Source organism: Diadema antillarum, unplaced genomic scaffold (assembly GCF_040938485.1).
Source record: "Diadema antillarum isolate AM-2024a unplaced genomic scaffold, OU_Dant_1.0 seq00001105_RagTag, whole genome shotgun sequence".
NCBI classification, from domain to species: Eukaryota; Metazoa; Echinodermata; class Echinoidea; order Diadematoida; family Diadematidae; genus Diadema; species Diadema antillarum.
In genome coordinates, this window is record NW_027271921.1 from 503,786 (window position 1) to 530,757 (window position 26,972).

At 38.6% G+C, this 26,972-nt stretch overlaps 1 protein-coding gene across 1 annotated transcript; it reads right to left on the reverse strand.

Annotated features, from left to right (window-relative positions):
* Positions 1 to 394: 394 nt before the first annotated feature.
* Positions 395 to 26,321, reverse strand: LOC139743744 (uncharacterized). Its single transcript, XM_071654199.1, has 21 exons — positions 26,195 to 26,321; positions 24,908 to 25,070; positions 24,073 to 24,305; positions 21,763 to 21,941; positions 20,726 to 20,921; positions 20,112 to 20,528; positions 18,971 to 19,198; positions 15,926 to 16,102; positions 14,373 to 14,534; positions 12,231 to 12,341; positions 10,752 to 10,862; positions 10,196 to 10,312; positions 8,978 to 9,130; positions 8,418 to 8,561; positions 7,661 to 7,780; positions 4,944 to 4,977; positions 4,588 to 4,659; positions 4,073 to 4,144; positions 2,229 to 2,306; positions 1,014 to 1,802; positions 395 to 689 (listed from the first exon to the last, which is right to left on the reverse strand). The coding sequence occupies exons 1-21, from the start codon at positions 26,319 to 26,321 to the stop codon at positions 395 to 397; spliced, it is 3,978 nt and encodes a 1,325-aa protein (XP_071510300.1).
* Between the last annotated feature and the right edge of the window lie 651 nt (positions 26,322 to 26,972).

The window sequence follows — 26,972 nt, forward strand, 5'->3', positions numbered from 1 at the left end:
TATATGTCACCGAGCTCCGTCTCTCTTCTTACATCCCCAAAACGGACAGGTTGTACGATTCTCTCTCACCAACCTTGTTTCTTGATATTCCTAATATGGACTGTTTAAAGTCTGAGCAGTAATTGCACATTCGTCGAATGATATCATCAAATAAGATTTGTGATTTCTTGAGACGTGTTTATTCATTGGAGTAGCTTATATTTAAGGTTTGTTTTTCATCAAGGCTTACCAATGATGCCTCCATCCGGTCTATATCCTGCTACTAACAAAGAACTGCAAATGACTCCGGAGTGTACTGCCTACTAGGCTTCGATGGTTCAAAGATGAAACACGTTATGTCTAATCCTGTAACCGTTACTATTTGTTTTTGGGGTTTGTTTGTTTGTTTGTTTTGTTAGCTAGAATACGTACGTGTCTCCATAACGCCATCCGAATCAGTTTTCGCGTTTGCACGCTGACGCGCTCGATGGCGTTGCCAAACAGTGGATAGAGTATAAAGATAGGGATTTAGCGACGAATTCAGAGGGAGAATGAAAACAGCTGTCCAGGCGTAGACATCTGCAGGGATTTCGACAACTCTGATGGCCGACAGGAACCCCATGATAATGATAGGCATCCAGCAGATGAAGTCAGTGCCTACGATCAGCGCCATTTTGGCTGCCAATTTGACCTGTACTTGCATACCACGCCTACAAAAAAAAGAGAGTAAAAGTACATAAAATAAATTAATAAAATACTGATTAAAGAACGAGCATATGAAATTCGTTACACATTAAATTGTTACGCTTACTCTTTCTTATCTCACGAAAAGATCACCACTCTAGTATAGGCCTACAGGCGTCGATTAGATTTCGATTTTATGAGCTCTTTTAGAGACTACAACTCAGGGAAGAAATGTATTCAGATTATGAATATTCATTGAAACGCTTCTTTCTCTATTCAATGTTACATTGGTCAATTAATAAATGACGATAAAGATGACGACTCTGTACGGATGAAGCAAATCAGCTTACTTGGTATGTCTCCCATGATCTTTGCTCTTCGAAAAATTAGCGGCGGATCTGCGAACAGCCACGAAGATAGCGACATAGCAGAATGCTGTCACAACGAAGCATACTAAGTTCAGACCAAGAAACAGACTAATCGAATATTCCCATCCAGGCAGTCGTTCTGTCGTTAGAGGGAGCCCTAGGCACACGCTGGATTTGCCGTAGAATTGCTGAAAATAAGGGATGGGGACCACTGCTGGAATAATTGATATGACAAGCGAAATTACCCAAACAACTACGAGCCATATCTTGCAAGATTTATTAGAGAATTGGATATCCGGATGATGGACAAACACGATACACAGGATCCGATCTAGACTGATTAGCATGATGATGAAGACGGATACTTCGCTGGACAAGGTGGAGATGAACCCTGCCAGACGACACAGGAGGCTGGCTCGCCATGCATCAGCATGGACTGCGTAGTCGCCTCGGAAGTAAAAATCTGCCCCCGCTATGGCCATCATGTAGCAGCCCATGAAAAAGTCGGATATGGCTAGATGAGTGATCAGTCGTGACTGGATTCGACTGGTTTCAACCTGATGTCTACGGATTGCGCGCAGTCCGATAACGAAGATATTCCCCGCCATGGCGCTGATGCCCAATATCCACATGGAAATACGGAGCACAGTGTCCTTCAGAAGGTCACTACATGACGAAAATTCGTCTGCCGGTGCGAAACAGCCGGTTGTGTCATCCGAATCAGCCGGTGTCAGTTCCATGATGCAGCACATGGTGAAAGTATCTGCATAACTGAATAAAGAATTAAACAAAATGAATTTACTCTTCTTTCACATTCTATCCGCTAAAGAATAAATAGCGGTTTGAAAAGATTTTGAAAACAAAGTCAGAGTTCTCATGACCCTTTAAGATTTCACCACTACATCTCATTTGCGAATATTTTGAAGCATTCCTACTTTTCATTCAATTTCCCATTTGGATTCACAACGAATCATCTTATTTCATTGCTTTATATTCTCCTAGATTCATATTTGAGGTGACTTAGTGTGGAGTTAACCGTTGACAAAGATTTGTCAACGTCAAAATTCAATTGCTGCTTGCATTAAATTTATTATAATTATGCACACAATCATGGGAGTACGATTATACGATTCATCTCAACTTCTTGGAAATTGCCAAAAATTTGCTCAAAGCAGAGGTCTTCAAAAATCAACTTACATTGTATGCAAAGATTTTATTTCCTGCAGAGCTTCACGTATGTCGCTGTTTATCGGTAGGTCGGTGTCCCGAAGGTCCCTAATGTAAAAGATACAACCGTAATTAGGGAACAGGATTAAAACCTAGACAAGAGCGTAATCTACTTTATATAGAATATTGATTTTGATTATGACAACTCTCACTACAAAAGTTAGCGATTCGTCTTTTTTTCCTGGGGGTGGAGGTAATGGCTTGATTTGTCTTTTATAAATGTGACAGATGTGTTGTCCTTCTCGATATAGAACATGATTGCTTCACAGAAGAAATGACGGAAAGCCAACGGCAGGGTTATGTCTTAAACAAAGTCTGTAACACCTCCCGAGCTCGAGCTTGTCTTTTTGATGGGCACTACAAATTCATCATAGCGTCGTGTTCGATGAAGGTTTTACAGCCATGGCTGATAATTCCTCGAATTAATTCAGCTGTTATTTTTTTTCTATTCACAAATTTTGAATTGAATTGAAGAGGTTTTATTAAAAATCATGTCTGGTAGCCAAAGGCTGAATTGCACATGTTTTACAATCATAATCATAAAAACAGATTATTTCAGTGCTATGTACAAACAATATATATATATATATATATATATATATATATATATATATATATAAACTTCACGGTGGTCACATGTGGCAAATCACAAGAAGTGATTAATCAATAAGGGTACCAGCCCAATCAATTCTAAAATTGCTTTAACAAAAACGAGAAAAAAAGAGAAAAAAAAATATCTTGTCAACATGGCAACACACTGCTCAACAATTGATAAAAAAGAACATATCGTTACTATTCCATTAATGATGACACTTTATCAATGAGGGTACCAGCCCAATCCATACTCAGATTACTTTATCAACAACAAAAAGAAACAGAAAAATGGGGGACAAGAAAAAAATCACTGTCAACATATCATTACACAGCTAATCATAAAAAATACCGTTACCATTTCAACTACGTTTATTGAGTTTAATTTTAACAAAAAATATAATTTACACACCTGCACATCACATTCATCACATGTGTCAAATTTCAAAAAAGTGCAATAAAAAACTGAATAACTTAACTCAGTCCACAATATTTCTATTTTCATACACTGTAACTATCATCATGACAACTCATCATTTAACATAAATGAAACATATATTTTAGGCCTGCATATCACAAAAATATGTTCATCAGAAAAACTAATTCTCACATCAAAATCTGAAATGTATAAAAAAATCAACTCAATCCACACTCATTGTTTTTCATTATGAAAAAGAAATGATGAGGCCCCATCTATTTCAAGCTTAATCGCTTACGATGGTGATCTCCTGCAATCAATTATCTCTGTTATTTACTGAAAAATGCTGTATATTTTATTTTTTTGTTTCTGTGTATGTATACTGCTCAATGCAGCCACTTATGTGTATCTATATGAGTACTGTTATCGATTGATTTCACTGCACTTGCTATTCTTTTTTTTTTGTGCTTTTGAAATTTGCATTCAATTTGTATGTGATTGAATGCGGAAATAAATCAAATCAAACAAATACTTCCAGCCACAAGGCGTCAGTAATCAGAACTCCTTCGGAAGAGCAGCGACAATAACGTGACAATGATGAGAAGAAGACTACAGTCGACCACATTCCTGCATTTCATTCAACATTCTCGATGTATTTATTATGATAATACTCATATCTATTTTATTTTCCTTGTACGAATAAAATAAAACAATGTATTGAACTGAAGTACAATTGCATGATGCTGGAGTACGTAATCATTTATACACCATCATCAATCTTCCCAGTCAATTGTGTAAATCTTACAGTTTCCGCAGATTCTTAAGGTTGCTAAATGCGCCTTTCTCGATTTTCGATATGGGGTTTCCGAGTAATGATCTGAAAAGAGAAATAAGAATCAAAGTAAACGTTTTTGACAATGGATTCAATTCACGTTTATTTCCACTACAGGGCTGTATTACGTATAGAAATGACACCATATCAATATACTGAAATTTGAATCACACCCGGCAATCATGGCAATGAAAAGCACACAACGATACACTTGTAAACATCATGTAAAAGTAGAGATTACTAGTCTTATCATAAAGATAAGTACAACATGCAACCTATAGGTACATAATGGGGGGGGGGGGGTAGTAACTGAAAATAAAGTGTCTATAAAAATCTCTTCAATCTTATTCATTTTACTGGAATTTTACTAAAAATCTTATAAGCTTGTTTTGAACAAATCCGAGAGAAAATAGAGGTAGACAGAAGAAATTAAGTTCGAAACTTTGATCTCCCTTATCACAATCGATAACAGTCAATATGATACTCACAAACTGTACAGATCTCCATTGTTGCTAAATGCCGCAGCTGGTATAAGTTCGATGTTAGAGGACACAAGTTCCCTGTCGATTGATAAAGGATATGAACATCGCTGTCACGGGTGATTAGAAAAAAAAATACTTATAACAATCTACAAACAATTTAAATCACTTTTGTAAAATAAGTCAAGAAATTACAAACAAGAAGAGATGATCATTGACACAGAGCTACACTCGTGCAAACATCTTATTTAATGAAGGAAAATGCTTTACCTATAGTAGCAGGCAATTTTTTTCCCATTTCATTTTTTCTTTATTTAATAGTCAAAAGTTTCAATCGATTTCCCTTTCAAAAGAAAAACACTCACAGCTCGGCAAGGAAAGGGTAGCTCGTGGGTGAAAATCCGGATGTGCCAACAACGGACACAATGCCTTCATCGACAGCCTGGATTGGGGTTGTGCTTCCGTAGGCTGAGGATTCGTTCGTCAGAAATTGCAAGAATGCAGACCTAATGATGCTGGCGAGGAGATATGTAAGCTATAATTAATTATCTCGTTATAAGAGATTTCTTCCACAGAAACAAGAGTATCTCGCGATGTGACCCAAGCATAAGCTCTGTACACGCATGTAATATATACAGCCCGTCATTAATGAGATAAGCAAAACGAGTGTATCCTAGGATTCATAGAAAATGTATTTCAGAAAACGTTTTGCTCTTAGACAGTATGTATTTTATCATGCGCAGTAGGCATTTTCATGTTCTTTTGTTATGAAATTAAAAGTGATCATGGTGTTATTTCACTTGTTTTCTAATTATTTGCAAAAAACATTTAATGTTCATTTAACATATATTGCAAAACAACAAACACTGCCGCAATTTCTGTTACAAATGAACATAATAACATAATGCACAGAATCATTCTTCAAGCAGAAGAAATAGCAATACTGATAGAACAAAATCGTAGGGGAAAAAGATTCCTATAATCGTGTATGCATAGTTTAATAAGCTATAGGAGATTACTGTGAACACAGCTTGATAGTGTCACTACCCGATATAGAAGAAAGAACTTACTATAAAGAAGTGATTATTGTGTTATTCCATCTCTATTTTCCGTTTACTTGGGAAAAAAACATTCATTTAAAAAATAGATATAAAAAATAACAAACAATTCCGCAATTTCTGTGACATGTGAACATAATGGGATTTTCAATTCCCCAAATGTATATCTAACATTAATATAATTTCTTACTTTATATTTCATTGCAGGTTGGACTTAATCGACCTGGTGCCCAACTCGATAGAATTAATGGAAATGAACTTGCCTCGCGTGTGGTACATGTTAAAAATAAAATATCTGACAGTGAAATGTGTTATTTTGATTTCATTACATGTAAATTTATTTTCACAACTTTTTATTGAATTAAAAGTTTAAATCTTTATAGGGACTGCAGCCCCAAGAACCACCTCCGTGAAGAAAGCACGATTGTAAATATAATGATATATCAATTGTAATTTAGTTTACTGCATAGCTCCAAATTCATAGTTATCAAAGCTGGGGTCTCTAGCCATAATGACAACTGGTGATCACAACATTTTGTCCAATTAAGAAAAACAAGATGGTCAATTCTACTAAAAGGTCGTGTCTAAAGAATTGTCATTGCGATGTTACAATTCACTCTTTGGTTTCCACATTTCCAAAATTAGATATCTTTAATGAAAAGTTCACACTTCCTCGATTTGTTACTGATATGAGATAAGAGTAATAGAGAATTAGTATTACCCCTCTTTTCGACAGAAGTCAAGTGCTCCGTTATTACGCTGGAAAAGTAAAAACTTGTTGAATTTTCTTTATATTCTCTTCATGTCATCTTCCATATGTGACATCACAATAATGTTGTATAGTCTTCTCATCCACCGATGGCTGCACCGAAACTATAACACGTATAAGATTTGATAAGCTTTACATGAATTATCCGATTTTCCTCAACGTTCAATGATGTGTTATGATATTTTTGCATTCACTCAATCCACATGTAGATGATTCATTCACCCTTAAGTTCTTGGGTTCTTGTCCTTTGAATGTTAAACATAGCTGCATATATCCAGACCAACTCAGAGAGAAGCAATTGAATAATTTCAAGGCCTCCTTTGTTGTTCACATAAGTAGATATTGGAAGTTTCTCCTACAAAACGCGTACAAGAGGACGAGTATATAAACGAAGAGGAGGGGGAGGGAAGGAACTTACATTTTCTTTGCAGATTCTGGCAAGCGTATTTCTTTGTCGATGTTCGAGCTTCTTGGACTGATGCAGATGAACGCTAGACCAATGCAAATGCAATCTGGAGGGCAGTCCACATCTTAATAAACACACAAACAAACGCACACATGGTCATATACGTATGTTTGTATTATATATATATATATATATATGATATATATAATATACATATATATATTATATATATTATATATATATGTGATGTATATGTAATATATATATATATATATATTATATATATCATATATATATATATATATATATACATGAATTTAGATAAATGCATATTGTTCAGTAAATTTCAATATACCGTATCAAAATATATGGACACATCTGTTAATTGAGAAATTCATAGCAGTGTACATGAAAAATGAAAATCGTCAAGTGGAGAAAATGTCGAAATAAATGCCTGCTTCCTTATCACGTCTATGGTAAATAGTAAGCCTATATCTTCTGCGGTGGTGAATGCGCACCCGTTTATGAGTGCTTCATCCTACTAAAAATCATTCACTTTTATGAAATAAAGTTGTCCTCTATCCTGATTTGCAACAATAGTCACATTGGACGATAAGTGGAATTACCAGCTCGTTACTGCTATTTAACATCCCTTCTCTGATATCATATCAACGTATCAAGTTTGAAAACCCTTTAACAGGCACTGTAAAAAATGCAAATAAACAGCTCTGAATAATGTCGAAAAGATTACAATTTAGGAATAAAAAAAAATAGAAAAAGGCACTGGCAACATGACTGAATTGAATTGATTTTTTTTTTTACTAATAATATTTCTCAACAATTGTTTACCACAGAACTGTTCGTCATCCTTGTCAGGGCAGTGGGCGAAACCGTCGCACACCTCGCTCTGCGGCAGACAGACTTTGGACGAGTGGCATTTGTACGTGCCCTTCGGACACGCCACATGGTCTGAAGGTACAATATGGACATTTCACATTAGACGGTTAGTTACAGTACATACATAAGAGCAATATCTTCTCAGTTGGTCCATAACACAGATACGAACAGAAATGGATTCAAAAGCTTCAGTAACGAGCATCAACTTGATATACAGGTAATTACAGAATATACAATGTATCCCATGTTCATCATACACTAGGTTATGTTTCATGATAAGAAAAAAAGATTCAATGCAATGCCATAATTTTGACTTAATGATGAGGAATCAACTGCACGACTTACAGCGTCATCAATTTTTAAAAAAATATTTTTCAATTTTAAGTGTGAGCTGAAAACCCAGGTTTGTATCCAATTATCAACTTTTGTATTGACTTCAGTTCCTTGATACTAAAGCGGGGGTAGTGTAAAACGACGATATTGCTTTTATTCATGCCTGGAATGATGTTAACCGTGACAAATTTTATACCAATATTTTATGATCTCTATGTACCATTATCTCAGCTGTATCATTCTCATCATTTCATGACTGTTATCATTATCATTATTATCAAAATTATCACTTCTGCATTATGTTTTCATCGCATAGATGTGAATCAAAAGTAAAGTTAGTTTCTCTGGGTGCTTGGGAATAGTAGGGAATACTCGCCGGCAGCCAATGAGGGTGATGACGTATCACAGTTCAGCTCATCTTGCCCTGCGATGCAGTCCCAGCGACCGTTGCATCTGAAGCGCAGAGGTATGCAGTACGAGTTTGGACATTTCAGCGTGTACTCCGGACACTGGAAATCCTCTGAAAGAAATACGGATTTAAGACGAAGTCTGAAAGATTTTAACCAACATCATCATCATTAATTATCAGAATTTCTAACTATCGTCTTCGTCACAATCATCGTCATCACCACTACCGCAGCCGTGTAAAGTACCGGGGGACAGTAACACCTAAGCATGTGACATCAGAGTCAAACTAATTGTCAAGACATTTTTCATAATTCAACACAACGTAATAACCCGTCCCCTTATTCTTCTTTCTCTTTACTGTACCCGCTCTCTGGAAAATAATTATTTTGGAAATTTGTAAATGAAATTCATGCAATATGCAAGACTATTCTAGTTCTCGTAACAGTTTCCACTCTTGCTACTCTTGCTGCAAGCAAGAAGGCTCGCTCAAAGCGTGTTGTCACGGATATAGAATGCTACTTTACTTGCCACATGATCTGAGGTGAGAAAGGTCCCGGCAGCCTTTGACGTAGCCACTCTGACTGATATCGTAGATGCAGAGGATATCTGCACTCACACAAGCGCCGTTATTGCATTGCAGTTCGCCTTCCACATTGCACGAATGATTCTTCTTTCGATAGCCTGTGGGGAACAAGGCGTGACCACAGAATACAAACGAAGAGTGTAATTTGTCAAGACACAATTACGGACACCCTAGCTGAACTCTTGTTTGTTTCATATACTACTGTATACATTCAGATGTGCGCCTAGATTACATTCCCTCTCATAAAATATCAATGAAATAGCAATATGCCTAACGCAAGGTTTATCTAGCATTTGATACGGAGCGGTGTAATGGATTGATATCCAGGGACCATTTAAAGCAATAAATTTGAAGGTGAACTTATAAGAATTCTCAAGTACAGACATTGTTGATAAATGTGGATTAATTTTTCCTAAGCTATTTCCTTTTGTCAACAGTATTGCTGTTATATTTCTAGTACTATTACTACTACTACTACTACTACTACTACTGTATGATGATAGGCCTACCTCTAGTACTATTACTACTACTACTACTACTACTACTACTACTACTACTACTACTACTACTACTGTATGATGATAGGCCTACCTCTACTTCCATTACTACCACTACTACTACGGCTACTATACTACAGTATACTAGCACTAGTACTACTACTACTACTACTCCTTTACCTATCGACTTCTACTACCACTCCTCCTCCTACTACTTCTACTAATACTACTCCTACTGCTAACACTACTACTACCACCAAATTATAAACCTCTCCGAGCCAATAAGATTTTAAAAAAAATACGAGGTAGTTGTATGCCGTAGCTCACAGTTGCATAATCATAGTTCAAGAGAAAGGAAAGCATGCTACTTTTTTTTCCTAAATGCCTAGAAACGAATTATTCCTCGTTTTCTGAGTCACGACGCAAAAAGTTTAACACTGTTTGCACTGCAGGAGGGAGTGTCAATATTTGTTGATAAAACTACGTTTCAAAATAGTCCTTGCCAAAAGCAAAGGAATTTTTGTCGCTGTAGTTCGCAATATTCAATCACCTTACAAAATCTTTGACGAGATTATTCATACATCAGACCAACATTATAAGATAGAATATACATTTTGTCTGAAAAAATACGAAATTGGGATAGGCCTAGTTGGTGAAGGTGCTTACCGCAAATTTCCGGCTCATCTTCAAACGAGCCACCGATACAGTCTACAATACCGTCGCACTTGGCCCATCGCGGATGAATATCACCGTTGTAGCATGTGAAGGAAACGTTTGACGCTTCTGATGTGCATATGAAGGATTTGAGAGTTCGTGTCATTCATCGCTTTATCAAATTCATGATAACTATGTTATAAAAATCACAAATCGAAAGTGACTAAATCATGTCAACAAATAGCAAAGGCTGCCTATATCGATATATCGTGGAATTACACAATCCAAACCTAATAGGGGAGCCCAAAAGTTAAGTTGGTTTGGAAGAAAAGGGATCCTCCGCTAATTATAAGAATGCTGCACAATTTCACTTTCGATGAGAGCATTATTTTCATCAACAATGTTGATATCGATGCGTTATCAAACCCATTTGTACCTATACATCTATGTATGTAATGAATCCACGTTGTGTTTCCTGTGGGTTAACGGCAGCATTCTTGAGGTAGAAACTAGACGGCTTTTATGATTCAAAAGCAACTACATACTACAAGTGCAAGGAGAAAATTACCGCAGTTAGCTTCGTCTGAACCGTCAAAACAGTTATCCACCAAGTCACAATGTTGATTGAACGGGATACAACGACCATTGTCACACCCAAACCCGCTGCAGTTGTACGGTTCTGACATAAAGGAAGAAACATACAGAAAAGCCTAAGAAAACAAATTACTGAAAGCAAAACTCAGGGGACCGTACTGTGTCAAAAAGTAACTCGACGATGTGAACAATGTTATCATCGCAGTACACCAAACTCTACGGCCACCAGCCAACATAGACCACATAATATGGAGAAGAATTACCAGAGAGATGGAAGAGCTCATGCAATAAAGCGGGTGGCTCGGTATATAAAGCAGTAAGTGACATGCATAAAGAACGAGACTCTGCATGGGAAGGGAAGGCGGGTCGGGGTCATCCCACGAGACCGACACCCGCGAGTCATACAGCCCACGAGTTCGACATTGAAAACAGATTCATGAGTCATACATTTCACGAGTCATAAAGCCCATGTTTTCGACACTAGGCAAATAAAGCCCGTGAGTTCGACACTAAGTAAAACCAGGCCACGAGTTCGACAGATACAACACAGCGCGTAATGTGTCGCTCTCATGGGCCTTGTTGGCTTAGTGTCGAACTCATGGGCTGTAAGACTTGTGAGCTGTATGACTCGTGGGCTGTATGACTCGTGAGCTGTATGACTTGTGGGCTGTATGACTCGTGGGTGTCGGTCTCGTGACGTGCACCCGGCGGGTCATGTGGATGACTAAAAAATGGAAAGTCTGTCTGAGACGTTCTCCTCTCAGCAAAAATGGGTAGTGAACTCCTGTGTAACCTAATTTTCACGCCCCTTGCCAAATTGGTGCTCATCCAAGCATGAAATATTGTCGTACTTCTGTCGTATGATAGCAAAGACCTTCTTAAAACCGAAACACGTCAAAATATTACACCAAGGATTTTGGCATTGAGGGGTTCTTAAGGCCACCGCACACTACATGATCAGACTGGTCTTAAAGTCTTAAGCCAAGCTGGGTCTTAAGACCAGTCGTACGACCGGACACCGCACACTATACGACCGAACCTTACGAGCAGGCTTACGATTGTAAAGCGCGCGCAGTGCGCACTGCGTGCGCTTGCATTTTTACTGCATTGTGAATGGCTGAAAGCCTACGACCGGTCGTAGAAATTCAACATGTGAAATCTCTACGACTGGCGCTAAGACCCAGTCGTACGGCAAGACTGTGACGTCACACTTCTAGTCTTAAGGTCTTAGACCGATTAATCGGGGCAAAATCGTGTAGTGTGCGGCGGGCTTTACGTTTACTTGTTGACAAGAATCTATAAGTCCAAATTCAAGCGACCAGATTTTGCCGCGTCATGGCATTATGTTTCTCTTCATCATGCTGGAAATCTTCTTTTTGCATTTTTTTTTGGGGGGGTAGGGGTTCAAAATAGTGCTCTCGCTTGAAAAGAGCAGACTCTCGTCACAACTTACTACAATTGTGTTCGTCCGAGTTATCTGCGCAGTGCGTCACATTGTCGCAATAGTGTGATATTGATATGTTGGTGCCATCGTTACAGAAGAACAGTGTGTCTGAGGTCGTCACTGTAAAGGAGAGATAAACAAGAGGTCAGTTATGGCAAACTATTTTACAGCATCATACGGTTTATCATTGGTTATGGGTTCACTGATTGCAGAAATATTGTTAGGACACATCAGCAAAGTTTCAAGAAAAACGTACAACACGTTCAACAGTTAATTTCTACAAATCTGCGTAGCCACAGCTTTCCTTCGGGCTACATTAGACTTTGTTATTTCCTTTTTTAATTAAAGATTTTAGTTACCAAAATGCGCAATCAGAGAACAAAAAAGTTCGTGTGGAGGAACATACAAAATTGTGGTTTGTGTAGGAGTCGCAAGTTACGGGTCAGTTATAAGGGCAACTATGAACAGTACCACCATGGAGCTCTGATCATGTGTTATGAAAGGAGTACACAAATTCATATTCATGGCACAATATTGTGCTGGAATTCATAACAAGAGACCCGCGGGTCTAGCGCTCACCTGAGTATCGCAAGTTCACCTTTCACGCAGTCACTAATCTAAATTATTCACAGCTCTACCAAAATTTGACCAGGCATTCTCAAGTAGAAGATGAAAATGTACAATAAGGGCCCAATTTTTTAAAGATTCCTTAATTTGGGGGGATTGGGGCCCCCTGGGGCCCTCTGGGTGGGGCATGGTGCCCATTTTGATAAATTGAGATCCTGACCCCCTAGGGATGCTACCTGCCAAGTTTGACAAAAATCCATCATGAGGTTTTCAGGAAGAAGATGAAAATGTACAATTCAGGCCCCCATTTGGACCCTTCCAACCACCACCCCCCCCCCCCTACCCAAGAGGGGCACCCCTGGATCTCCTATGAACAAACTTGAAACTACAGTCATTAATGTACTCACTCATAGTATTATCTCAGCTCTATATATAACTTCTGATTCTAGAGAAGATTTATAAAGATTCCTTCATTTGGGGGATTTGGGACCCCTGGGGGCCCCCTGGGTGGGGCATGGTGCCCATTTTAACAAATTGAGATCCTAACCCCCTAGGGATGCTACCTGCCAAGTTTGGTGAAAATAGGTCATGGGGTTCTCAAGAAGAAGATAAAAATGTACAATTTAGGCCCCATTAGGACCCCTCCTCACCCCCTCCCTCCCCTGGGTCCCAAGGGGGGCACCCCTGATTCTGCCATGAACAAACTTGAAACTACAGTCATCAATGTACTAACTCATAGTATTAACTTAGCTCTATCACTTCTGGTTCTAGAGAAGAAGATTTTTGCGGATATTCCTTAATTTTGGGGGGTTTGGGCCCCCTGGGGGCCCCCTGGGTGGGGCATGGTGCCCATTTTCACAAATTGATTTCCTAACCCCCTAGGGATGCTACCTGCCAAGTTTGGTGAAAATGGGTCATGGGGTTCTCAAGAAGACGATGAAAATGTACAATTTAGGCCCCATTAGAACCCCTTCCCCACCCCCCTCCCCTGGGTCCCAAGGGGGGCACCCCTGATTCTGCCATGAACAAACTTGAAACTACAGTCATCAATGTACTAACTCATAGTATTAACTTAGCTCTATCACTTCTGGTTCTAGAGAAGAAGATTTTTACAGATTCCTTAATTTTGGGGGGTTTGGGCCCCCCTGGGGGCCCCCTGGGTGGGGCATGGTGCCCATTTTAACAAATTGAGTTCCTAACCCCCTAGGGATGCTACCTGCCAAGTTTGATGAAAATCGGTCTTGGGGTTTTCAAGAAGAAGATGAAAATGTAAAAAGTTTACGCACGACGCACGACGGACGACGGACGACGGACGACGGACGACGCACGACGCACGACGCACGACGCACGACGCACGACGCACGACGGACGCCGGACGAAGGGCGATCGCAATAGCTCACTTGAGCCTTTGGCTCAGGTGAGCTAAAAATTCAAGGTCAAGTAAATGTTCAGTCCATGGAATGACGAAATTTGAATAATCTCTCCATTGGGTTTTCATTGCCTGTGTGATTTCTGGCCCATTAAGATCGTAGCTATCTGCCACATTACTTTCCACCTGGCCTGTCAAGAGTTGTCAATCTTTACCATTCTCGCATGATTGTTCATCGCTACCATCACGACAGTCCAAGATATTGTCACATTGATAGAAAAGGTGAACACATTCTCCCGAGTCGCAGCTAAACATCGACGGTGGACATGCCGGAATGCTAGTCGGCTGTGTGACGTTTATCATCTTTTGCACGTGTTCTGCAAAGCGAATTCCACAATATTCAGATATCACTATTAATTTGTGAATATCTGACTTGAATCATACAGGAGCCTTTAATATATATATATATATATATATATATATATATATATATATATAAAACAAGAACACTGATTTATTCTGTTTGTTCAGTGAGTTGGGCCCCTGGTTTGTTCCACAGCTTTTATCATAAATAATCTTTTAAAAATTGATCACAGAGAAGCCATATCGAGAACAGTCCGCTAAGTGTTTTTTTTTTCCCTGTCCTTCGGATGACGTTCTTTAGCTTTCGAAATCATAGAAGTCCAGGGCCCTGTTTCATAAAGCTGTTCGTAAAGTTACGAATGACCTACGAGCAACTGGTGATCAGTTCTTGTGCTGAATTATTGAAATAAGTATTGATGTGCTATATAGTATAGCACATCAGAACTGATCACCAGTCGCTTGTAAGTTGTTCGTAACTTTACGAACAGCTTTATGAAACACCCCCCCCCCCCCGTTCAGCATGACATGACAGATGCTGAATCACGTGCACATAGAATACAAATTTGTGTTATTGTACATTCATAAACATTGCTGATCGAAACTGATCGATACATACACACATACACATAATGATGCTATGCAATGACGACATTGTTGCAACGAATTATCAACAGTGAAAAAGATTATTCAACAAAATGTGGTGCCACTTTCTTATGTAAAAAAATGAACTGTAATTTACCAAATTTTGTAATGATATCTAAGGTTTCTATGCCCTAGCACCAAAGGGTGCCGAGTCATGCTTCCGTGTTCTCCGTCCGTACCACACGCAATTTAAGAAGCACAGTATAATGATGCTTTGCAATCACGACATTGCTGCAACGAATTATCAACAATGATAAAAATTATTCAACAAAAAGTGGTGCCACTTTCTTATGTAAAACAAAAAGGAGCTGTACCAAATTTTGTAATGATATCTAAGGTTTCTATGCCCTACCACCGAAGGGTGCCGAGTCCTGTTTCCGCGTTCTCCATCCGTACCACACGCGATTTAAGAAGCACAGTTCATTGGATTTTCTCGTTACCAGAAACAGGTATACGCTAGTTGAGGTGTAGCTGCGCTGACAAGATTTTGAGCAAAATCCTCGGAGAATAAACTTGGAAGGTCACCACTTCATTGTATAAAAAATAAATTTTTCAGTTGCAGCGTTATCTAGGAATTTTCCACGTTATCAATGCTAGAAAATAAGTAAATAATCTGAATAAAATTTCAGTGGTGAAAGGGCAGAGGTCAAAGGGAAACGTCATTGTACTTAAAAATAAAAGTTGTATTAATCTTTAACGACATAATTTTATGTAGATGACTTTATTCCATTCCTAACGTTGCTCGGTGACTTTGTGTACGAACCGGACGTTGAGGCCGAAGTTGCAGGCAGCTCGCATATGAACTGGTCAGTATCCTTCGAAAGGCAAGGAATATCACTCCACAAGGCGGTTGACCGAATGCTGGTCAATTTGATGGTCACACAGCCGTCCAAGCGTCCTCCATCTGGCTCATTGACCGGCCGCTCGTCTGTACCGTCAGCTGACCAACGATCGCTTCGAAGAAACAAGAAGAGTAAGGGGGCAGGGAAGTCAGGGATCTTACAAAGTCAGTATCCTCTCACAGATTTAACAGCCTCTCCGGATAGCCGCCAGGTACAAACAATCTGTGATCCTGATCTAAGTATGGCATAACAGCAAGCACGGCGGCAGCAGTTTAATATGTTCTTGGTATGAAGATCACCTATCTGTGAAGTTCACCCATACTGGCTGTGGCAACTGATGGATCTTGTACAAAGGCCTATGTGGTCATGATAACGTTACGGAACGGTTCATCTACGTAATATTCTCTATAAGACAGAGGATGTACTGTATAGGCGTGCTTCCTTTGGATACGTCGTCTTGAGTGTCCATAACGCCAACACAAATACAAATGTATTAGTTTGCGGGTGCCGTACCTAATTCAGAGTGTAGGCCCACTTGGCTTATTCGGGCATAGGTAGGCCCACATCACCATGGGTGATTTTATCAACTCTTTTTCTCGGCAGAAACAGGTTTTCCAAACAGCTTTCAAGGAATTTTCACGAGTTGATAAACGCAAAGCTGTTTTGAAAGCCCTTTCGGAAAGCCTTTTCGAAAGCCGCAAATTTGTGGCTTTCCAAACAGGTTTCCTAAACAGGTTTTCAGAAACCTGTTTGTAAAAGCCTTTTGAAGTTGATAAATGCAAAGCTGTTTTGAAACGGCTTTGTAGTATTGTACTGCAGTCACGAACAATGCACGCCTTATATGACCTCTTCTCCTCGGGTCGAACTGCGCAATGCAGCTGTGCTGTGACAGGCCAGTTATCGTGTTCGCGAAGAGAGTTGATAAACGCAACTATTTTGGAAGCCGTTTCTAAAGGGCTTTGGAAAGGGCTTTTGAAAGGGCTTTGGAAAGGGCTTTTGAAGGCCGTTTAAACAGGGGACAGTTGATAAACGCAGCCAAAGTCTCATGCCGCCACTCAGAAATATTTGAAGTATGTGCTAAACTGGAGCTGCCTCACAGATAGGAAGACAATTGATTCATGTGGCATTGCATCATGACTCGTCACTCTCAAAGGAAGATATGTCTTTATGATGTTAGTTGCTTTTCGCCGTCCCTTCTCAGAAAACAAGCGGAACATTAATAGTACAGGGCTTTGGAAAGGGCTTTGGAAAGGGCTATGGAAAGGGCTTTCGAAAGGGCTTTGGAAAGGGCTTCAAAAGGGCTTTGGAAAGGGCTTTCGAAAGCCGTTTAAACAGGGGAAAGTTGATAAACGCAGCCCATGACTCCACCAAGTGTTGGAATAAGTTAAAACATTTAATATTGGTCTGGAAGGAAAACAAAGCAAACGGAGGAACATCGTCTTAGTTTTTATACGCACATTCTGAGTACTGAATCTATATCTGTACGTTTTGCAGGCATTTTACTTTTGAAGTTTACAGCGATATGGCCTACGAATTAATTACGGGTATATGCTGCAGTGTGACAACGAATTTAATATCATGGCATGCTAATCGCTTAGATTGTGATTGTTAACTACAAGTGACCCCTTTTTTGCTCGATTTCTCAACCCTCTCATAATCCTCTTGGCAAGTGCTACGATATATCGTTCCTTTTTTATAAATAAAAACATGCACACACGTACGGATATATATATACACATACAAAGAGATATAATATGTATGTATCTATGTATCTATGTATCTATGTATCTATCTATCTATTATATGTAAGAAGGTTTAGATTTAGACTACATTAAAGACATTTTTCCAACCTACACAGTATGTGGCTACTACTCAGTACCTTATTGAAGGTATGAACCAATCCGTATAGGTCATAGGGGAGTCATCCGTCCAGTGAAATATACCTTTTTCATCCCGACTTCCAAGACCTATATACCAGACGACAAGTGGTATACAGGAGTCATATGAAGATGTATTATGTACATCATTAATAGTAATATACACTTCTATATGAATTATTCCTATTTAAACGCGCGTGCAACAAACGTAACCGTAATCTGCTAATGATCTATCATAGAAAACGTTGGAGTTACACATCACGTTTCACTAATGATGAAAATATCTATTACCTAATTGTAACAAGGAAAACCATTGCCTGCAGAATGAAGACAGCTGTGTACATTATGATCGGATATCAGATGGCGTGTTATATTTCCTGCATGTTCAAAACAAAAACTATTACTTGGATATGCACAGATATGCTACGTGCCAAAATTGAATGTGATATGCTACCTTTTCACACTTTTAGCTGCTTCTTACTATAGCTACAGAGAGAAATTGTCGTTATCTATAATTCCATACCACAATGATGTTAACCTTTGTAGATTGATTAGATTCTTACAAATAGAATGATAGCAGTTTCATCAAAATCGTGGCCGAAAACAATGACGTTAATGAATTTTAAAGTTTCAGATGTTTTCATAAATAATGATGAATTCGACGAGGCGATCATAATCATCGCCTGAAAATCTTCCCAATCGCTAGTACACCAGATGTTGTAAAACCATCTTTTAATCAATGATTTAGCAACTGCAACCTCAGTTCTTTTGATAGTTTTCGTTACTTTGTTATTTTGGTTGCTGGCTATGATAAGCTGCAATAATTTGAAACAAAATAATCCTGTAGTTCATATTGATATCATATTACAGTAGGAGGAACATTTTATGGAGATCTTGGTGTAGTTCGGTGGTAGATTTGTGAGGTGATAACATCATCACTTTTGACAATTTTAGTATGCGATCGGAACTCATACCACTGATGCTAAGGGGAAAAAAGGAAGCTTAACATTCTAAAGTTCAAGTCGTTTGATTCTATATACACTATTCATGTAAACCAACTTGACCATGATGTGACATATTATTTCTGACCGATGTACGTGCTCGTCCCGCCTTGTGTCCATTTCTTGACCATATTGGCGTGGATGAATTTCATCTCTTTCTCGTGCCCAATGCTAACGAGGTGACATCCGGGTGCCAAACTCCGGCAGTACCGATCGGCAGCCTCCCATGTCAACTTCTGAGAATGGTTTACAAATCGATAACACGAATCTGCAAACTTCATCCAGCTGGGTCCATCGGCGTCGGGACAAGACCAATCTTTAAAAGGTAAACAATTGTCAAAAGGAGTTCCGTGAAATCATCACAGGTAGTGTAAAATTAATGAAACGCCATGCTGTCGCAGTAGAAAATAAAATCACACATTATGACATGTTATGATGTTTCCCTCTCAAGTTACAATGGTTAGAAATTGGCTCGTCGTTTCAGGCAGTTAAGTTTTGCCAAAACTTGTGTAAATGCTCAACTTGATGCACATGATTAAAGTAAAAAATTAATGGTGTGTATGTAGCAGCACCCTGCCGTACATGACCAATAAACAGGAAAACCACGTTAAAGACCCTGTGCACAGCAGTCACCTTTGTAACGCCTAATTCCATTCATAAGCAATCATTTTAAAACCGGTAAGAAGCTTTTCCCTTAAATTAGAAGGAAATAAGTATAGCCCTTATCCATAACCCTTGGTATATCCATTAAAAAACAGTACAGATAAGAATAACCCATTATATGCAGTCGTCCACGAGTAAATACTAATCATCAGATAGCTACTTCTCTGGGAATTCATGTTTTCATTCCATGATAATTACATACCTCTGATAAGGCTTATTGGATTATGCATGGATTTGTTAAATATCACCAACGCCCGAACCCCCTCCCCCCCCCCCCCCGCAAAAAAAGTCTATAAAACACTGTCATATACTAGTAGTTAAAAAGGCCTCCCATTCTTAAACGGAAGGTTTCGAGTTCGAATACCAACCATGCTTACGTCCGTGGGCGAGATTTTTTTACTCACGACGTCTTTCTCGACCCTGATGTAAAAATATTTTTTTTTTTCGTACTGGGCACTGATAATGATAGGGCCTTTTGGGAGAGCAGTACAAACACTGAAGAGACAAGACTAGATTGGACTACCGTTATCATTATGATGATCGATAAGAGTTGTTTTTTATTTTACCCTCAAATGTGTAGTCGCTGGGTTCCTCGCAAAATGCAGCTTCGAACTCAAGCATCACCACCGCATCGCCATTGGTTCTCAGCTCAACATCCACTTCGTTTAGGAAGCTCTCAACCACGACAGTGGAATTCGGTCTCCTATCCCGGCAAAAGTCGCCGTGAACGAAAGAGTCGCCTTCGATGTCTTCAGAAATGCGAAGATACGACTCCTCGCATGAAGACGTGTCAGAGAAAGTGCTGTTGGTGACCCAGAAACGGATGAAAGAACCCTTTGGTGTACGAACATTCCAGTGGCAGGAAGCGTGGTTGTGGGTGGGCCACGGGTAATTCGGTGAGGTAATAACACCAGAAGTTCCCTCACAGTCGTAAGGTGATGAGTCACAGGTCTCCATTGGTTTGACAACACACGCAGGCTTCTCTGAAATACACAAAAATATGTAGCAGACAGAGTTGGTCCTAGTCCTTAAATTAAATAATTCCATATATCTAGTGAGACGTTATTGTTTTTAACTCTATGTTCAAGCCCATTCACAAACAGCATTTGAAGATTTTTCTTTCCTACACGCTTCTATCGAAATTTATGTTTTGTCTACTAACAAAAGCTCACAGACTCACTGAAAAATTCGACGTCAGCGGTAAAGCCAGATGATACCATCTCGAAACCAGTGACAAGCTCTACGGAGATCCTGCTGGCGTTGGTAAAGAAGACAGGCGGGATATCGTCCCGACACAAGAACTCGATAGGATGGCTCCAAACTGGGGAGGTGAAGATGATCCTATCTTCACATTTACCCGAAGTGGGATCACGAATCTGATGGTACGAAAACAAAAGAGAATAACCTCATAATTTACACAGGCCTATACAGTCCGAGCCTATATAGTCACCAAGATAACTTAGTTGTAAATAGCACGTGTTTCATCTTATATAGGGTCAAGTGTGGTCTTGTTTCGCTTCGTTTACAACGCCTACGTTTATGCTGTTAAAAGAGACAAACAAAATATAGACGGTCTCATATTGGCCCGAATTCACGAAGGTGGTACAAATGACACCATGGTTTAAACCATGGACAAAAACCATGGAGCGCCAAGTGTCGCACGGAATATATCGTAACGAAATTGGTCATTTCGTCGACAAAATGACCGTTTCGTTAACGAAATCATAATTTCGTGGATGAAATGTTCATGTAGTTACAAAATGTTGTCATTTCGTTACAAAATAATCATTTCATGGAAAAAAGGACTGATTTCGTAACGAGATATTCCATGCGACACTTGGCGCTCCATGGTTTTTATCCATGGTTTAAACCATGGTTTCATTTGTGCCACCTTCGTGAATTCGGGCCATTTTAAGTCCACCTGTGCTGTCTTTTTTCTGTTTCTTTGATCTGCATGGCTCCAGTCAACTTGAATAATCACTGTAGTCTGGAATTGAACTTAAACGTTCAGCTTACAGCTCAGTCGTCAAAGAAACAGGAAAAAAAGCTTTTGCCTGAACTTATGATGATAAACTGATTCTCTCCGCCTGACATGACCAACGCAGGGAAACTGCTTCGATAGCAGTTACGAAGACAACGTCTCTTCTGACAATACGTAGAAATCGTCATTTTTCCCTCGATATCAGCGAACATTACCTTCAATGCACGCCATTTTACCTGATATCCAAGGAACTTTATCGCTATGAATGTATCTTGTGGAGCATCGATGGTAGTATTACAGTCACTAAAGGCTTGTAACTTGGAGGGAAAGTTCATGGTACGTAGAACCTTTTCTGATGGAGTGTACTCTAGCGAAGTCGAACCGCAGCCAGGAGTGCACTCAATCTGTGAACAATCTAACGTTGGATAACCGAAAATGAACACACGAGATTACGATGAACGGTGGTGAATGATCAACGCACTTTACAAAACTCACTTTACCAAACTCCGGTTTTGTCCATTATCATGTAATGATGTTTCATTATTTCATCTTCATTCTTTGATCATTTCAACAGCATTGTTAATAATAAAAAAGCTTTGAAATACACGCTTATGTTCACTTCCTTTCGTTTCATTTCATTACATTTATTTTCATATTTCTCAATGAATAATAGGTCTAGATAGTACATGTGGACAATGTGTGATTACATTTTCACAAAATTGGCAAAATATTGAAATGACAAGTTTGTCACAAATGTGTTGAATGTTCACCTTCCTTGACCTAGGTTTAATTGGATGAATAGGAGAGCATGTATCTAGGGATTTAAGGACTTTAACTTGACTTTGCCCCATTCATACATTTAGGCATTGAGTAATTTTCAAGGTACAGGTGTGGAGAAAACGTGCAATTTCTGAATTGAATAGTAAATTGTTACCATTTTCATCTGGCCCTTGACCCTAAAATTCAAAAGATAATCACTTTCAGGTAGAACATGAATAATATGTACTAAGTTTCAAGATAACTTTAGCCACTTCCGAGATATGGAGGAAAAAGTTAATTCAGCACTTTCACTTGATCTTTGACCTTTTGACCTTTGAGGCAAAAAAAGAAGAAAAAAAAATTTTCCAGAGAATGTCTATTAGGTTACACATGCATACACCAAGTGTAAAAAAAAAAAAAAACCCTGCTGGCACTGCATAAATATGAGGGAAATAGTAAAATTTTGAAGTGTTGCACTTGACCTTTGACCCCTGACCTTTGACCCCATGAACTCTACATTCTCTAGATAATCACTTCCAGTCAGTACATGTATATACTATGTTCCATGAAGATACCTTGAACAATTTTCCAAGGTACGGAGAAAAAAAAGAAGTTTTAATATTTTTACTTGACCTTTTGACCTTTGACCTTTGACCTCATGACCCAAACTTTCACCAGAGAATCTTAATTGGGTAATACATGTATACACTAAGTTTCAAGAAAATATCTTCAGACGTTCAATAGATATGGTGGAAATAGTGAAATTTTATGTATTTGACCCTTACCTTTTGACCTTTGACCTTTGACCTCATGACCCAAACTTTCACCAGAGAATATTAATTGGGTAATACATGTATACACTAAGTTTCAAGAAAATATCTTTAGGCATTCAATAGATATGGTGAAAATAGTGAAAAATACATCAAATGTAACAAAATTGAATAATGCATGATATCCAGCTAGGAGGCATGATGTTACAAAATGAAATAGGGCCTATACATAATATCCATCAGCTAGGAGACATACATAGAATACTGCAAACATATAAAACACAGTGGTCGATAGATAAAAGTTGGAATATGGGAATGAATGCTAAAGAAATATAAAGGAACCTACTAAAAAGCAAGCTTGTGGAGCCAATAAAATTCGAGCTACAGATTGAGATGAGGAGCATGGGTGCAGCAAATGACCGAAACATAGAGAAAAAGAAATGCCCCCCCCCCCCAAAAAAAAAAAAACAAAAAAAAACAAAACAAAACAAAACAAAACAAACAAAACAAAACAAATATATAGGTATATTGCAAATTCTTCTCTCATGCAGGTTTTGGGGTCGGATAAGCGGATGAGCCGTTATCATTTTGGCAATAATAACAATTGTGAATCAATGTTTAATGACAACGGTATACGGTTTAAACAGTTTTAGAAAATCATACATTTAGTGTCTTCAGAAGAGAGGGAAAGTTGGTAATGATATACGTATTAGTTACCTGATTGAATGATATATGAACTGATTACAAGACTTCACATCATGAATTCACAATTTTGGCTGGTAGAAACAGAGACGGATTAAGACACAGTCCCCGATGAATTTTGACGTCCGCCTGAGTTTCAAAACGATTTCGACCTTGATGTAATAACCCACTGGTATATGAATGCCCTTTAAAGGTATATGCCACAATTCCAATTGTAACACCTTCCTGAAATGTCACGCAAAGAACAGTAATGAAGCATGTTTTTGCCAATACAAAAAAAAAACGACAAAGGAAATACAATTCTCTATAACTTACCAACTGCCTCAAAAACCATACTGAACCCCGTCGTGTCCTGCGCTCGATCAGCTCGCAAGACGCCAATGCTGACGTTCATGCTCACGTGACGGGAGAGAAAGAGGTTAAATCCTGGCGGAGAGCCGCAGATGTCAACGTAAATATCTGATGAGGGGTCAGGGTCATATATTTGGAGATGGTCGATGCATCCGCCCTCTTCATCAGACAAGAGGTTGATCCAAAGAACACTCAGCCTGAAACAGATTATTAGATTGGGTACACATGACAATTTTCTACATTTATTTCAAGATTACCTAAAAAATGTCAACCCCACACAAATCTTTTCTGATTTTCTGATTACAATGTTCTTAATTGCACTCTTCTGTCAGTCTGATAAATTCAAAAAGTTTGTGAAGAAATACGGGAGGCATTTGAAAAAAGTTGCATATAAATTGCAATTTTGGATCCTCAAGATGAATGATGAAATGAAATCAATACGTCATTCATTATCTTGAGGAAATGAGTATCTTGAGTAGCAGTCATAAGCGTGGTCACTGAAATGACTAATGCAAGCAAAACGTTTAAACGATGAATTCACGTTATGAGATTCGTCCATATTGATACTACTTCTACAACTGTTCTAAATACCTTTATGAATATATCCTTTATCATGATACCTCATAGAATTTGTAAAACCAATGCATCAACACCAAAATACATCTATATTCACACTTCATTTTACATTGTTTGATATAATCTACATACAGACAAAAGAATGCTGCATATAAGAAAAAGGAAGGCAAAAGCTGTACAGACAATTTCTTTTGAATATAGCTGATAAGGGATATATTCTTACCAAATGCTCAAGTCTTCTTTCATCAGGAAAGATACATGAAAATGTGAGTTCGTTTCAAACCACGGAGGGTACTGGTGTAGGGCGATGTAACCAAACTTTTCGGTAACTTTTACTGAGTGTTCACCCTGCTTCTGCAGTTCCTCAATCAGGATGTAAGACATATCTGGCGGGAATGAGAACACATGGACATGCAGAACACTCTTTAAATCATTGCAGCCGTACTAATTATATAATACATTATATATCTTGTTATAGAAATAACACTACTTGAACGTATGATTGGTATACAGATCTCATGTATTGTTATTTCACAGTGGCCGGAAGAATGCGAACAGGATAATATGGTAATATATTTCTCATTAATTAGACTCTTTCCCAGTGATTCATCATGTCATGTGACCAATCATAATGATGTTGATGATGTTGAAAACAAAATAACAAAGGACAAAAATGTGCTATTTCGTCACGCCATCCATGGTATAGTGCCCTGCATCATATATGCCCGATCTCCAGTGATTTAGCAAGTTTATTGTGCTTTTAAAGATTCATTGTAGGGATATAAAAGAAAATATACCGGATGCAATGTTTTGCAATTAGTGAAATTATAGATTCATCTGAGGCAGAAAGGCATAATAGCGAAAAAGAAAAGAGTTCTTTTTGTAATTTCAACTTGAGCTTCTTAGTGCATGGTATACAGCTGGGCCGTATATATATTTTTTTTCTAATTTCGTCATTCAGACGGATGTCAATAATTTGTTGCATAAACGATTATAATGATCAACGGGAAGGAAAAGATTAGGAATAGATTAAACGGCACTGACATCAAAAGCGTAGATCAATACCAGTGGTTTGCGATTTCCAGATTGAAAGTGTGGATGAAATCAAGTCAGGAGAGTTAGGCTCAGTATATTTAGATATTCATGAACCTGGAGATTTTTAAAGGTCTTCTTTCTTACAATGACATGGTCAAATATACCTGAAATTAGTGTAAATACAGGAGTCCAATTGGGTGTCACATAACATTTGATAAGATCAGCAGAAGCAACGTTGCTACAAATTCATTTATCCGACGACATTCAGGCCTCTAGAACAATATATAATTTTGTATCAGCGGCAAGAGCCTTGTTAACATTAAGGCCCAAGGCATCAACTGTCATGCTAACGTTGTGACTTACTTCTGGTTCCAGCGTCAAAGCTCACGCTTACTTTTGCTTTCGATTTGACGACGGACTGATACGTTATGTTTTCCCTTCCTTTTCTGCTAATATGCCTATAAACATGTATAACCTTTTATACAGACGTAATTGAGTGGGCCATCACAGTGTTGCCAGTGAGCAGAGGAGCTCCCGTTTTGAGAACACAGGACCACAGAGTCGGACGAACTCCCATCTGGTGTAGATGTCGCCTCTACCATCTCCGCAGCACACGCAACACATGGGTTCCCCATTGGAAGGCGTAATGACTCCTATCGTGTTGGGTAAATGAAAAGGTTAAACACAAATACAGTGTAGAATGGTAAAAGCTCGACAGATACAGAGGTATGATTAATGTGTTCTACAAGTGGTGTGAGTAGATTCGATGAGATACGACGCTGCTGCTGTGTGTTTTTCACCATGTTTATTTCTGTTTGAAATGAAGTTGGAGAGTTACTGTCCAGACATTGATGATTCAGGGATAAACAGCTATAGGTGTACTTCAGAAATACAGTCAATAGTGATTTGGAGTGGATAGTCTGAAGTTAAAGTCAAAAGCGATTAAGAATTAATTAATCCTGTAAAGATCTGTTACATGACTCCTTGTGAACTAATCGTTTGTGTTCATTTTTACATAATCCTATTCCTCAACACTCTACGAGTCTTTGTGTTCGTTATTCCGAAGACCGTTATTCCGAAGGTTCGATAATTCTAGAATGAAATGGGGTTCGTTTTTTCAGAGGTTGGTTGAACCGACGATCAATATAATAAAAAAACCGAATTGAAGTTCTTTATTCCGAAGATTCGTGATTCCGACAATTAATTGAGGTTAGTTATTCCGAAGGTCCGATTATCAGAAAATGAAATAATGT